At 38.2% G+C, this 15430-nt stretch overlaps 1 gene segment (V, D, J or C); it reads left to right on the top strand.

The window, feature by feature from the left end:
* Positions 1–12818: 12818 nt before the first annotated feature.
* LOC148120333 (immunoglobulin heavy variable 1-84-like) lies at positions 12819–13375 on the top strand. The segment is given in 2 exon segments: positions 12819–12951; positions 13035–13375. Coding segments are annotated over 2 exon segments (456 nt in total).
* Positions 13376–15430: the final 2055 nt, after the last annotated feature.

Below are 15430 nucleotides of genomic sequence, written 5' to 3'. Positions count from 1 at the left end.
AAACAAAATGTAACATGTTTTAAAAATATTAGAACATGACTAGTTGAGGCTCTATGTCTCCCATTACTAAGAGTCTTTGCTAGGGTTAACTTCATAGATTGCATGAATTTTCCATTGTATTTGGTTTCATGAATTCACTATCTTCTGTACAGGGCCTAAAGTGAAAGGATCAGATACCAAAGCAGTCAGAAATCCTTTGACCTACAGTTAGGTTGTCCTGTCTGGAGAGTTTTCTGGGACCGGAATGTAGCCCAATCATCGTGAAAGAGACCAGAGAGACTTCATCCAGAAACTTATGAGAGCAGGTGCACAGTGACACAGCCAAACAATAAGTGGAATTCATGTAGTCATATAGAGGAGAGGAAGAAAATATTGGGGGAACCAGAGTGTAGTGGCAGCAAGAATAGGAGGGGCAGGAGAAAATGATAAGCCAGCGCAGACGGGTGCTGGGTACACTAGTGTTAGTGTGTGGCACCCACACAGCTTCTTGAAACCCTGCCCACTGCTTCCTGTGGCTGCTGCAGTTTGGCAGCTTACCCCAGCGTCATGTGTGTGCAGCTACCTACGTGGCTTCCACAGTTTTCTTGACTCCTGCATCCCATGGGCAACTTCTGTACATCCTTCCTGACCTGTGTCTCTTTAACAAAAGTCTGTTCAGTTTGGTTTTGAGTTCTGCTTCAAAAATCAACAGAGTTTTCTGGCTCATGTTGTTATAAAACCTTAAAAGTATAAGCTAAGGCAGGATTTTAACAGAGGTAAGTCATCTGCTAACTATATATATTTTTGAATTTATAAATCACTTCTAAGATAATGTCTGATAATATCCCCATTCAGGAATTTAATATTTTTTTCATTTCTATTATGAGTGAAATTCTAGGAGAGGTCTATGACCTAACTGGGGTGTATACACTCTTAGTCACAGTTGCTATCAGTTTGATAATTCATATTATATCTTTAAAGAAAAGGTTTGATAATAGAGCCAAGAATGAGAGGCTTTTAGAAATGATACAGACTTTACAGACTAGTAATGGGAAGGTGGCAGAAAGGATTCATACCACTGAAAATGGTAACCATAAATTGAGAGGTAAAACTGATTCCATGTCAATGGGTTATGAAACCATACCAAATGATACTGAGAGATTATCTGAAAGGATTCATACTATTGAAATTGACAATCAAATCGTTAAAAAGTTATGATAAGCCATTAGATCGAACATACCTCCTGGAAGGCAATCTACATGCCATCCAAATAATCTTTAAGGATGAGAAGATATCATTAATGGAAAAATTAAAAAAAACTTGAAATCACATGTGCAGAATGAGAACTAGGAATTATTGGATTTGAGGAAATCATTAGAAATTTTCACAGGCCAGTAGATTCAAACCTTATAAAATACAGTGATAAAAAGATTTGAATCAATTTAGGAACTTGTCAGAACTAGCAAGCAAGGAGAGAAGGTAGAGGCAAAAGACAAGTGAAAATTTAGCATCTCCAGCACCTTTCAGAGTCAGAGATCACTTACCAAGAGTTTCTGCTACTTTTGCTGTTGCTACCTATAAAAAGTCACCAAATACACAATACCCAAAAGGGATCTAGAAGTAGTATCAAAAAGTTACACAATAGCTCAGAATGGACTATAGCAAATATTTACTTATTTGGGGGTAAACTCATAGTAAGGGTAGCTATCCACAGACCTCTGCATGTGCTGATAAATGGAACCAAATCTAGAAAAATGGGAGTTGCACATGTTTATCATCTGCACTTATAGTACGTGAGAATATGCCCTAAATGGCTGGTATCTTAAATGCTATTGTTTGAAGGAGTTCCCACAACAGTTTATAGAATGAAAATGGGAACCTAACATATGAAAACTCTGAAAGATATTAAGCAAGCAATGGTGTCATATGGCATATTTTCACCATATATTGAGGGAGTTGATAAAGTCATGGGCTTCAAGAAATAAGGTTTTTCCACATGATTGGTTTCAACAAATCTCAGCTATACTAGACCATGGGCCACAGCTTCAGTGAAAGAGTTTTTGGAGTAAAGAAACTAAGGCCCTTTAACATCAAAGTAGAGTCAGAGGTTTTGAGGTCTTCCAAGATCAGATTCTTGGTGAGGGCCCTTATTCTGATTCAGATAGGCAAGATATATACAATGATTACATCTCGTCCCTATGCCATACAGCAGTCATGAATGGTTGGGACAAGATTCAAGAACCTGGAAAATAATCCAATTACATACTAAGGTTATTTAAAGCTCAAGAGATCCTTTTAGTTAATCTTTATGAAGATTAACTATAGCTGATAGATAGGGCTCGCATATCTAGAATCCAGAGAAGTACTCATTGAATCTCTGGCTTTTGAAAATGCTAACTTAGAATGCAAAAAAATACTTTAGCCCTTAAATATAGATCAGCACCAACTGATGAATGGATCCTACACAAACCAATATTGAGTCCTTTGACTATATCACTGAGTCTTTTTAGCTAACAGCCCAGACCAGAACTTGGATTAGAATTCCAGCTTTAGGAATTGGAATCTAAATGAAGCCACCTGGGTTTGGGACAACTGCTAGCACTTTCCGCTCCTTTTGCTGCCATGCCCATCATTGCTGCCACTACACCAGAGAAGTCATGAACACCATGAGATATTGGCCCACCGATCAACTGACTGGGACAAATATGGCTAGCAGAATTCAGGGTGCCTCTAGGGACCTAACTTAGGTCGTCTGCATATGTGTTATTGTTGAGGAGCTCGGAGTGCTTGCGTGATTACTAACTGGGAGTAGGTCCTCTCTCTGTCTCTTTTGACTACTTGCAGGACCCCTTTCTTCCTACTTAGTTGTCTAATCAAGACTTTATATAACGGTAAGTGATTCGTCTTATTGTAGCTTACTGTGAACCATTTGTTAAATATCCCTGGGATGCCTGCTCTTTTCTCAGGGGAAGCAAAGAGGGTTGAATGTTGGGAAGAGGGGGAAGTATGGGTAAGAGGCTGGGGGAAAGGGGAATTGTCATCATTATTTATACCCCAGCAATGTTCAAATAAGCATGGACAGCATGCTTACTGCAATTCTCCAGTTGTTCCTATCCTGGGCAGTTCTAGATGCTTGGGTGTGGGAGCATTTAATTGCCCAAGTTTCAGAGATGTAAAGAAAGCAGCTCAAGACAAGTGTCTCATATATTTGTAATTTTGTTGTTGTCGTTATGTTTCTTGCTGACCAAACCTTTTCCAATGTCTGGAATGCAGCCCTCGCTATGGCTATCCACCTCTTGACATCTGAAATAGTTCCCTCCTTTTATCTGAGGTTTCCTCCCTGATAGAAATAATTGTCTGGTTTTTTTTGAAGTTCTGATTATTTATTACAATGTTAAAATCCTCTTGTGCCCTTCCCATGTATTGTATCTTAGTCCTTTATGTTTACTTTCATATAAATATTTTTGTTTACTTCCACCACTCTATCTACCATGGTCTGCAGCTCATTTGGGCTTTCTGCAAGTAGTGATGATCATCAGTAAGATATTTCAGTTAGTGAACATCTTTCAGTAAGGTCTTCTCCCCCATTGTGCTGAAAAGGACCAAGGCCAGAGCAGAAGAAATCCTAGCAGAGGCCCAGAGTGGATTCATAGCACAAATTATCATATCTTCACCTTGAGGTACCTGGACGAAAAAATATGAAGATTTTGGAAAAGACTTGCATATCTGTTACATTGACTTCAGGAAGGTATTTGATAGCATTTGAAGGAAAGGACTTTGGGAAACAATGAGGTTCTATGGGTAAACAGAGAAAACCGTAAGAACACAAGAAAAGACCTATAAAGACACCTTTGCATCAGTCAAAGTCTGTGGAGAACTAAGTGATTAGTTTAAGATAAATGTAGGAGTGTTGTGGGATGTTTCCTGTCATCAGTACTCTTTAATACATTCCTGGAATTCATAATAACAACAATAATGGAGGATGAGGAGATGGACATGCACATAGGTGGTGTGTGAATCAATACTTGCATTTCACTGACAATGAGGGGGAACTGTGGTCAGGATGTAATATATGAGAGAAGAATTAAAAGTTGAAGTAATGTTTAAAATAACATTACAACATGACAAAGAGGGACTGTTGGGGGCCCCATGAAACTTTGGGTCTATTGGCATTTGATAACTGATGAGAAAAATACAATCACTTTGTTTAGGAAGGCTTTTAAAGGTTCCTTATGTACTAGTGAATGACAACATGTTTGTCTACAGCTAGCCCTGACTAGCTAGACTGACTAGGACTCAGTCTGTTATTATGAAAGAAAGAGGTCAAGAAGTTGGAGGAGAGACTTATTAAAAGGTCCTAATGGAAGTCAGTGGGACATACTTGGGGATACACAGAATCACAATATATTTAATACGTGATTGGAAATTTCAAAGAATATAAAATTATTTGGAATTATGAAAATACATTTTTATACATGTTTATAATTTTATACCTTTATATTATACACTCTGCTAAACTTCCCCCCAAATTTCCACCCTTCTTTTTCTTGATATTCCAGTTTTTTGCTATATTCAAATACACAGTTTCATTTATATGTTGCTATATATTTGTATACATAGTTCTGTGTACCTATTCAATTTCTAAAAATTAGAGTCTCATATAATGTCTGTGTTTCAGAGATAATCTTAATTAATACAGTTATCTCCAGTTTGCTACAATTTATAGAGTGGTATAATTTCCTTATTATTTCACATGAAATATTTCTCTTCCGTTGCATGTATATCCATATCTTCTTGATGCAATCATCTAATGATAGACATGAGGTTTATTTCTTTATGTTATTGAAGATAGTGCTGAATAAACAACCATGTATAAACATTTATGAGAAGTGTTCCCTTTAGGTAATTTCAATAAGTTTTTTTTGTTTGCAAACTTATGGAATGGCAATATTAATTGTAAGTATCTAAAAGGAGGTTGTGAATTCTCAAAACTTAGCAGACTTTAAAATTTCCAGTCACCACCATCATTATCACGATCTCCTTCTGCGCATCAATCTGACAACCATGTTACAAAGTAGAACAACTGCCTCAGACCAGAAATCTTTTGTGAGCTTGGGTCCTGATGTAACACCCAAAGCATCTGCAGAGCTGAGGGAAGTTGAGTGGGATGGATTTGTTCAGATAGGAATCAAATTAGAGCTCAGTTTTGTGTGATTTGACCAGGGTGTGCTGCCTCCAACTTCTCCAGCTAGAGTAGGTCCTTATCTAAGAAGTTCATTGCTCATGAATATGCAAATTACACGAATATATTATGGTAAATGCTGGGATGCCCACATCCCAGACGAACATATAATCCTTGCCCTCTCTACAGTCACTGAGCACACAGGTCCTCACCATGGGATGGAGCTGAATTGTTCTCTTCCTCATGTCAGCAACTACAGGCAAGGCACATTCCAGTTCCAAACCTACAGAAGAAACAGGGACTGACGTGACACTGACATCTAAAATGCCTTTCCTCCACAGCTCTCCACTCCCAGGCCCAGATGCAGCAATCTGGGCCTGAGCTGGGAAACCCTGAAGCCCCAGTGAGTTGTCCTGTAAGACTTCTGGCTATACTTTCACTGACTACTTTACTACCTGTGTGAAGCAGAGGACTGCACAAGGCCTGGAGTGGATTAGATGAATTGATCCTGAAGATGGTTAAACTAAATATGCTCAGAAGTTCCAGGGACAGAACATGCTGACTGCAGACACATCCTCTAGTACAGCCTACATAGATCTCAGTAGCAGCAGACCCTGCAGTCAATCACTGCGTGAGACACAGCATTGCAGCCACATCCTGAGACTGTCAGAAGCCCAGGAGTAGCAGGAAGCAGTTCTGGGACAGAGATGACAGAGAATATTAGACTGGAGACTTGCTCATAAATAATCTCTGAGTGTCCATTTTCTGCCTCATCCTCATAGTACTTTAGTTTTCTATATTTTTCATATTACAAACATAAATAATATGATGCTGATTGAACAAGTTCTCATTATATCATACTGTGACATTCTCTTCACCAATGACCATCTCCAGTGACAAGTATGTTCCTTAATAAAATAATAAAAACTGAAAGCTGGGATTATGCTTTATGACAAAATACCTCTGGATTATTAAAAACTGGGCCCTTTGGCAGGGTAACTTTCAATGAAATAAATACAAATTTGGCAAATAAGAGGTCAATAAATAAAGTGTAGCTAAACAAAAACATTTTCATGCTCTTAAATGTTACTTAATATCATATGTATGGTTAAGTCTGGCTTTCTCGTCCAGCAGAAGTCCAGTGTCTTAGAATGTATAAAAATGCACAGCCACATGAGTGTAATTTCTGCAAGTTTGTTTTACTAAAGTACATTTCACAAAAATCATTAAGCCAATCAATGCACTTTCTAATTGAGGTAGGATCTGAGATCATACATTACTCCTAGGTCCCATATTTACTTCCTTCATGGTCTCAGAAACCTATCCAACAGTCTCAAGTATTAACAGAATGTGAACCTATACTGATACAGCACCAACTCTCACAGGCCATTGGATTCCTGCTGGTCATCTTTCCTGTGTAGTGTATTTTTATTTTGTCCAGGTGGAGTGCTTGTAGACATCCATCATCTGTTGAGGTGTGTATCAACTTCATCATCAGTGATGACTGCTACAGATAGATCTCTCAAAACCTAAAGAAAGGAGTGGGTTTTGTGGAGATGTGGAAAACGACTATGTGCAGCTCACCATTCTTCCTTGAATCATCTACTCAACGTCACCTGAGGACACTGAAGACAGACGTCAGAGTCATAGTTTGGGCACTGTGTGAACTCATATATAAACTTGTATTAGCTGATTCTCCAAACCAGCAGGTGGCACTGTAGATCCATCCACCAATGCCTGAGAAATAAAAGACAGCAGAAACTGATAAGGAAGTTGTGCACTGACTGATTTCCTCTGTGGATTCCATTGCCAACATCATTACATTCAGAGACTGTGGAGTAGTTGAAATGTGAGATCCCTGTGCTACAATACCTGAGATCCTCTTTGTTTAATACAATCAATATGTGACATTAAATTGTAAAATATGAGCTAAATTGAAATTAGCCTATTGCCACTGGATAGGAAACTAGGTCATGAATCACTCATTATTATAAGTTAAGAATATTTGGGCCTCAGGATCGTGGGAAATATTTTGGGGGAAATTGTCCCAAAAAGACGCAGTTGATACCTCGGGTTTGTCCACAGTTCTGCAGACCACTGTTAATGAATGGATGACGGCAGTTTCCAGTGTTCTATGCTAGTGTCTGTTGAGGGCAGGATGGTCAATGCATCTTCACAGCATCACTGTTATGGTTGACTCTGAGGAGAACCAGATGGCCCATCAACCATTTACATGTGGGTCAGATTAACAAACATGGATGTGATGACTTTGTTCTCAGTGGGATGGGAGAGCTCTGTCTGCAAAGGTGCAATATTGAAACAGGGAATGCATTTCCCCAGACAGGTTTAGGACTTGAAACTCACCAACCCAGTAACTAACACAGAGAACCTTTATTTTTCTCTGTCCAACAGATTCCTGCTTTGATTGAAGGAAAGCTGTTTTTCATGTGTAAATTTCAGAAATTATGTTTTTAAACACAGTTATGTTCATCTACCCCACAGTGACACATTAATATTCTCTTGTTCACTATCCCTGAGCACACATGTTCTTAGCATGGACTGCAGTTAGATCATTCTCTACCTACAGGTAAGTGTGTTCCCAGAACAGGGTTTAGTGTGAAGCCACAGTATGGGGTTACAAAGGCATTCTTTCCAAATTGTCTACTCTTATATTCACATACAGCAACCTGTGGCTGAACCTAGGAATCCTGGAGGCACATTAAATGTGTCCTGCAAGGATATTTACTCACATCTTCCCCACTGGGTATTGTAGAACACTGGACATGGGATTGAAAGGATTAGGTGGAAACTTCCAAGCATTATGAGAACAAAACATGGACAGAAGTTTGAGGACAGAGCTCCTCTGGATGTAGACACAATGCCTGATACTTCCTACATGCAGCTCAGAAGCCTGATATGAGTAGTCTGCCATCTATTACTGTGTAAGTAAGACACAGTGTCATGACCACAGCTGAGCTGTTTCAGAAACTCTGAAAGAGCAGGAGACTGTCTTGGGATGAGAGAACAGGAAAGGGTAACCTAAAGACTTGCTCAAAACTTGTGATTAAGTATTGATGAAATAAATATTTGACAAAAATTAATACTTATTGCATAAAGAAATTCCTAATCACCATGCTTGCAGAAATCAGTTTTAAATTTGTAACGTTGACCCACGTATCCTCCTGCTATTGTCAGTGTCAACACATGTGTCTGCCATTATTGGGTCAACACTTTGGAACAGAAATGTTTGATCACAAATTAAATAAATGTTTAACTCCTAGGATATTACCAATATTGCTGTTGTGTTATTAAAAATACTGATTCATCAATACAATCAATATTTATGTGCTTTGAGAAATAGATTCTGAGTTTAAACATTTCACATAGTCTTCTCCAGTCTGCATAACTTTCCCTGTAATCACAAGCCTGTTATATATTGTGATACTCAATTTATCCACCTTAGGGGAAGATGCCCTTATCATTTCTCCACAATCTCACAGAGTCCAGGACTTTGTGAATGAATTCTCTGATGAGAACCTGATGTCTCTGTGAATCTAAACTGCTTAATCTGAAAAGTATTTCCCTATTATCACCTATGATAGGCATCAGCATCCCACTAAACTGTTTTCCTTCTTTCCTCTTCCTTCAATACCTACCTACATTTTCCCCAGTTCCCCAATCCAGTCTCCATTTCTATTCAGTGGAGGGCAAGTTTCCCATGGATATCAATAAAACAGCGCATTTTACAAGAAGACCAAGTTACATAACTATAACATATTCAGAGGGCCTAGGTCAGCTCAATGCAGGCTCTGCTTTTCAGTTAAGACTCTGTGAGCACTTATGAGCTTATATTGATTTTTTCGTTTTCCTTGTAGTGGTCATGACACCTCTGGTATCTGCCTTTCTCTCCCCGCCTTCTAGAGGATTCCCTGAGTCTGACTAAAGTTTGACTGTGGGTCTCTTCATTTGTTTCCATTAGCTGTTTTGTGAAGCCTCACTGATGACAACTGGGCTAGGTACCAATCTATGAGTATAGCAGAATAGCGTTAGTATTCACTTCATTAATTTTCACAGTCGTGTGGTTTTATTTTAGGTCATGGGGCTATCAATCTTCTGTATCATGACCCTCCAAACAGGGTTAAGGGTGGTCTCTCTTGCATGCCATGGGACCATTCATTGCTTGACCACTCCCACAATTTTTGTGCCACCTATACCCTGGCACATCATGTACTAAGGGCAAATTGTAGGCTGGAGGTTTTGTGGATGAATCGGTATCCCAGACCGTCCACTGAAAGTCTTACCTGGTTATTGGAGATTGTCAGTTAAGATTTTGTATCTCTCATTGTTAGGGTAACCTTCATAGATTTCAGGGAATTTCTTTTGTGGTTGTTGTCTATCTTGTTCCCGAGATGCTTCCCCAATCCAGTTGTCTCTCTCAGCACTCTCTCCTCTCCATTCTCCCTACACTTGACCCCTTCTGTTCCTGTCCCACTTAAGCGTCACCTCCAACCATGATGTCTATTCTATTTCCCCATCACTGGGCGATTCATGTTTTACCCCTTGATCTCTCCTTGTTACTTTGATTACCTTTGGATTTTAACATGGTCCTCCTTTACAGATAATATCCACTTACAAGTGAGTACATACCATGTTTGTCTTTTGAGGTCATGGTTACCTCACCCAGGATGAATTTTTCTAGTTCTATTTGTCCAGTTTCATGATGTCATTTTTTAATATCTGAGTATTCCTTCATTGTGTAAATGTATCACAATTTCTTTATCTACTCTTTGTTTGAGGGCCATCTAATTTGTCTCCAGTTTCTGGCTATTATGTATAATGCTGCTATGAACATAGTTGAGTAAGTATCATTGTGATAGGGCGGAGTGTCCTTTCGGTATATGCCCGAGGTTGGTATAGGTAGATCTTGAGGTAGAGCTTCCCCATTTCTGGGAAAATGACATATTGATTTCCAAAGTTTCTGCGCAAGTTTGCACTCCCATCATCAGTGAAAGAGAGTTTCTTCTGCTCTATATCCTCTGCAGCATGATGCGTTGCTGTGATTTTAATGTTAGACATTCTGACACGTGTAAGATGGAATCTCAGTGTTATTTTGTATTGGGGACCTCTGAGTGACAGCATCAGTGTCCCGTCAATGTTCATGATGGCTAACAATGTTTAAAAATTTTTAAAGAGCTTCCCCAATATTGAATTTATTGAAGTTTTTTCTTTTTTATTAATTTTTATTGAGCTCTGTAAACGGCCATATAGTTATTTTGATAGTTTCCTTTGCCTTACAAAAGCTTTTTATTTTCATCTGGTGCCATTTGCCTGTGCAGTTGATGCTCTATTCAGGAAATTTTCTCCTGTGCCAATGTGTTCAAGGCTATTCCTGCTTTATCATCTATCAGGTGCAGTGTATTTCGTTTTATGTTGAGGTCTTTTATCCACTTTGCCTTGACTTATGTCTGGGTGATAGATATGGACCTATTTGCACTCTTTACATGCTGACATCCATTTAGACCACCATTTTTGAAGATGCTTTCTTTTTCCATTTTATAATTTTTTCTTCCTTCTCAAAAATCAAGTGTCCATAGGTGTGTGGATTTACCTCTGGGCCTTCAGTTCAAGTCCATTGATCAATCTGTCTGCTTTTATGTAAATACAACAAAATTTTTATTACATTTCTCTACAGAACAGGTTGAAATCAGTGATGGTGATACCTCCAGATGTTCTTTTATTGTATAGTATTATTTTAGCTATCTGCAACCTGATTTCTAAAGTCACTATAGAAGTTTACACTACATCAACATGTGACTACAAATTACCCTTTCCCTACATCCATATCTGCATTTGTTATCATTTATTTGCTTGATTACAGTCATTCTTATTGAGCCAATAATGTATTATCAGACATGTTTTAATATGAATTTAATGGGTAAACTAAAGATTTTGGTTGCAGGCCATAAAGAATCCAATCTTGAACTAAACAGGAAATACTCCATGCTGGTTGTGTTTTCTACTGCAGGAAGGTGCTGTGTAGTCTGCAGGGAGAGAAAGACATCAATAATCTCACAGAGTACCAGGCCTTGCAGTCCTCTCTATCAGCCTCCAGGTAAGAGGTACCAACTAGTGGTTCCTGTTACACGCTGAATAACAATTTGCTAAATAGAATTGTGACCTGCTCCATAGGAAAGACTTCATCCCAGGTGAACTTGTTCAAAAACTCATGACTAGGAATGATATAGCCCAAGTTGACCCTAGTTGTATTACTTATGGTCATGTTGTCTAACTGCCTATAAATATACATGTTTATATATAATAGATTAGTGCTGCTTTCAGTCTTGATCATGAAAGCATCTGTATGCAGTGTGCAATGATCTTTGTACACATTCATGACTGGTCAAATTGATGAGAACGAATGACTGAGTGAGTACTCAGCCACAGTGAATCCTCTTTTTCAACCTCCTCCCTTCCTACAACACAGGTGGAGGAAGGACACCCCATGGATCTCTGTAAGTTAAAATGATGTTAGGATTGGAAGAATACGTAAGAAGTTAGAATCACTTTTTTTTTTAGAAATATGGCCACTTGATGGTTACTCATGACCTAGTAGATAACACGCACCATATCCATATAGACAGCTTTTATTAGACATAATGAGTTATTCATTAATAAAACAAAAGAGATCAATATGTTAGAAGAAAGACCTTTTTTTGGGAGATCTTAAGGAGAGCAAGAGGCATATAGTGTGTGAGAATATGATCAAGATATATTGAATTCATAAATGAAAAGTTCAAGGGATGAACAAAATCCTTCTGAAATAGCAATATTCCATATGTTTAGAATTTTCGTATAGGTGTATAATGTACACTGTACATATTTAACCTATAAAGTCATTCTAGCATTTTCTCCCCCACCACATCTATTTGCCACTTTTATTTCATTGGACATTTTCAGTTCTATGTCCTTACAAATGTGCATTCACAATTATTTCTAACTATATGATATCTAAGGACTACAAATTAAACTCAGAAAATATCTGTTTCTGAGAGGGTCTTAAATTACTTAATAATGTCATCACCAATTGCATTCATTTTACTCAAAGTGACATAAGTTCCTTATACATTACTGATGAATAGACCATGTTTTAAGCATATATATCATGTTTTCTTTATACAGTCATTTGTTCAAAGACATATAGTTTGTTTCTATAATTTATCTACTGTAGACAGTGCTGCAATAACATTTGTGTACAAAAATTTCTGAGACATTTTCACTTTTAATCATTTGTGTAAGTGTTTTAGAATGCAATCTTCTGGAAAACACTTGCTAATGTAATGTATATGAACAAAGACAAGAAGTTCTCTTAATTTACTAGTTTTGAAATCCTTTTCACAACTACTAACTGTAAATCTTTTGTCACAAGAGGAACAGCTGTCTATGGCTCAAGTCACATTGTAAACTGTGAGCTTATGTTTTGATGTTACATCCACAGGTCTACACAAGACTTGGGGATATAGTATTTGCTTCATTTATGCAGACAGGATTAGAACTGGACTTTGGCATCCTTCTGCCTGACCCAAGGTACCCTACTTCTTTCTTCCAGAGCTGTACTATGACCTTATCTAAGAAATACACTGTTCATGAATATACAAATCACATGGTAAATATAGAGATGTCCACACCCCAGAACAACATATGGTCAGTGCCTTCTCCACGGTCACCGAGCACACAGGTCCTTACCATGGAGTGGAGCTGGATCACTCTCTTCCTCATGTCACTAACTACAGGTAAAGGGGCATTCCAGTTCCAAATCTGAAGAGGAAACAGGGACAGAGGTGGCAATGAAACCTAAACTGTCTTTTCTCCACAGGTGTCCACTCCCAGGTACAGCTGCAGCAGTCTGGGCCTGAGCTTGTGAGGCCTGGGACCTCAGTGAAATTGTCCTGCAGGACCTCTGACAATATCGCTAATTACTATATTAACTGGGTGAAGCAGAGTCCTGGTCAGGGCCTGGAGTGGATTGGAGTTATTGATCCTGAAAATGGTAATACTGAATACAATCAGAATTTCCAGGGCAAAGCCACACTGACTGCAGACACATCCTCCAACACAGCCTACATGGAACTCAGAAGCCTGACATCTGAAGACTCTGCAGTCTATTACTGTGAGAGACACAGTGTTGTGACCACATCCTGAGTGTGTCAGAAACCCTGGAGGAGCAGGAAGCTGCCCTGGGACTGGAGATGACAGAGACGACTAGCCTGAAGATTTACACAGAAATAATCTTCTGAGTGTCTGTTTTTCTGCCTCCTTCTCTATAGATAAAATGATACTAATTGATCTCCATTTACATGTTCTCTGTAATAAAACCCTAAAGAAGGGAAAACTGTGTTAATGCATAGTGACAGAATTATCTCTGGATTTGAAGGGACTTGAACTTTTTGGAGTAGCTTTGAATAATGTATAATATGAATTTTACCAGTAATGTTCACATAAACAGCATCTGACCAAACCAAAACTCCTCTCACAGTCTCAAGTAGCATGATTGTGTGTTTTTAAATTCTACCCGTGTTGTGCAGCACAATTTCAGTTTCTCAGAATGGAAGAGATATTTACATCATAATGTACTACCACATAAGTGTAAGTCTTATAAGTTGACAAAATATCACTAATTACTTTTCATAGAACTGATTTATTTACCAAGTGTGTATTCATGTTAAGAATAGGATCGAGGTTATTCATATTAATATGATCTTAAGTTTACTGCTTTCCAGAACCACTTCCCTGACCTAGAGTCTCAGGTTTTTACAGACACTGACCTTCTCTGACATGCCATCATCCTTCATGTTCCTCTGGGTATGTTGAAGTCACTCTTGTTCTATAGAGTGGTTCGTTTTGGATACCTGGGCTAATAATAATCAACATGGAATTCTGTGGTACTTGATAATCTCAAGGGGTTGATTCATTAAGAAATCTCTGTAATATAGAATAGTTTGGTGTTTTCCTGTAAACAACATAAATCCCCTTGAATTATGAATGTTATGTACTGAATATCGATGTCATAATCTTTATATGTTGTGGTAGGTAGGAATCCCATTGGCCTATTTTATGTTAGAAATCATTAAACCTGTGCTGAATTTAAAATACTCTTTGAATTTAAAATTCTATCTTCATAAAGCACTCTCCTGTCTCCACCAACAGGAAAGCATTAATGATCAGCTTGCAAGGGAATCTCCTGATTCTGTCCTTCAATTGAACAAGACTCATTAATGTAAGTCATTAGTCAAGTGACTGTGAGACCTTGATTCTATCAGTTGTCTGTTGCATGCTGCAGAGTCATTTTGAAGTGCCCAAACCCCTAATACTGCAAACTTAAACACCTCATACTCCCGACTCTGTACAGCCACTGTGGAATCAATGTGACTGCTCCAGAGGAAGATTGGAATTGACCTACCCCAGCATCCAGCTGTACCACTCTGGAGCATTTATCCAAAGACTCTACATCCTAATATAGATGCTTACTCAATAATTTTCACTGCTACTCTACAGATAATAGCCAGAAATTGGACCAAGCCCCATTGAACTTGTTATCACCCTCTCCAGTAATCTTATTTTTCTTGTGGAACCATTCTACTCCCTTCCTTTGATGAGGACATTTATGACAATCTTTCAATCTCACTGAGATCTTGCCAGATATACTCCTGTTTCAATATATATAATATTTAATCATAAATGAAAAGTCATTGTGACATAGAAAAACCCTGGAAAATGAACCAATGGTAGGTGCAGGTTTTATTGCCTATCCTTCCATGAGGGTTCAGTGCCTCAGATGGTTCTCAGCATTGAGAGTTTGGTTTCTTTTTACAGTGTTACTATAACTTTGTGGTAAGTGCAAACTCATGGTTTAAGACACATCTTATACATTTAAATAAGAAGATAGTTTATTCCTAAAACAGAGTTGATAATTTTTGATATAGATTTCTTTAAAGAAAACATTTTACTCAAGTTTTTCTCTATATTTTAAGTCATGTTCATATCACAAAGTCACTGTGAGAAGGTGTTCAAAATTAGGCAAATCATAGGCTTTCTTAACACTAAAACATCCATAGTGACAAGAAAAAGAGATTACACTGTGGTTTAACATCACAGCACCAGTGAATAAAATCCTACTCCCTGTGTAGTGAATTTCAGTGTCTTCTGTATTTCTGGCCCTCTATAGTTTGCTTGAAGTCTGAGAGAAATGTGCTAACTAATCATGTCTTTGCC

This window comes from Myodes glareolus, chromosome 11 (genome assembly GCF_982192425.1).
Source record: "Myodes glareolus chromosome 11, mMyoGla1.1, whole genome shotgun sequence".
NCBI lineage: Eukaryota > Metazoa > Chordata > Mammalia > Rodentia > Cricetidae > Myodes > Myodes glareolus.
Note: the sequence above shows the minus strand (reverse complement) of the source record. Positions and strands in the feature narration are given on the sequence as shown.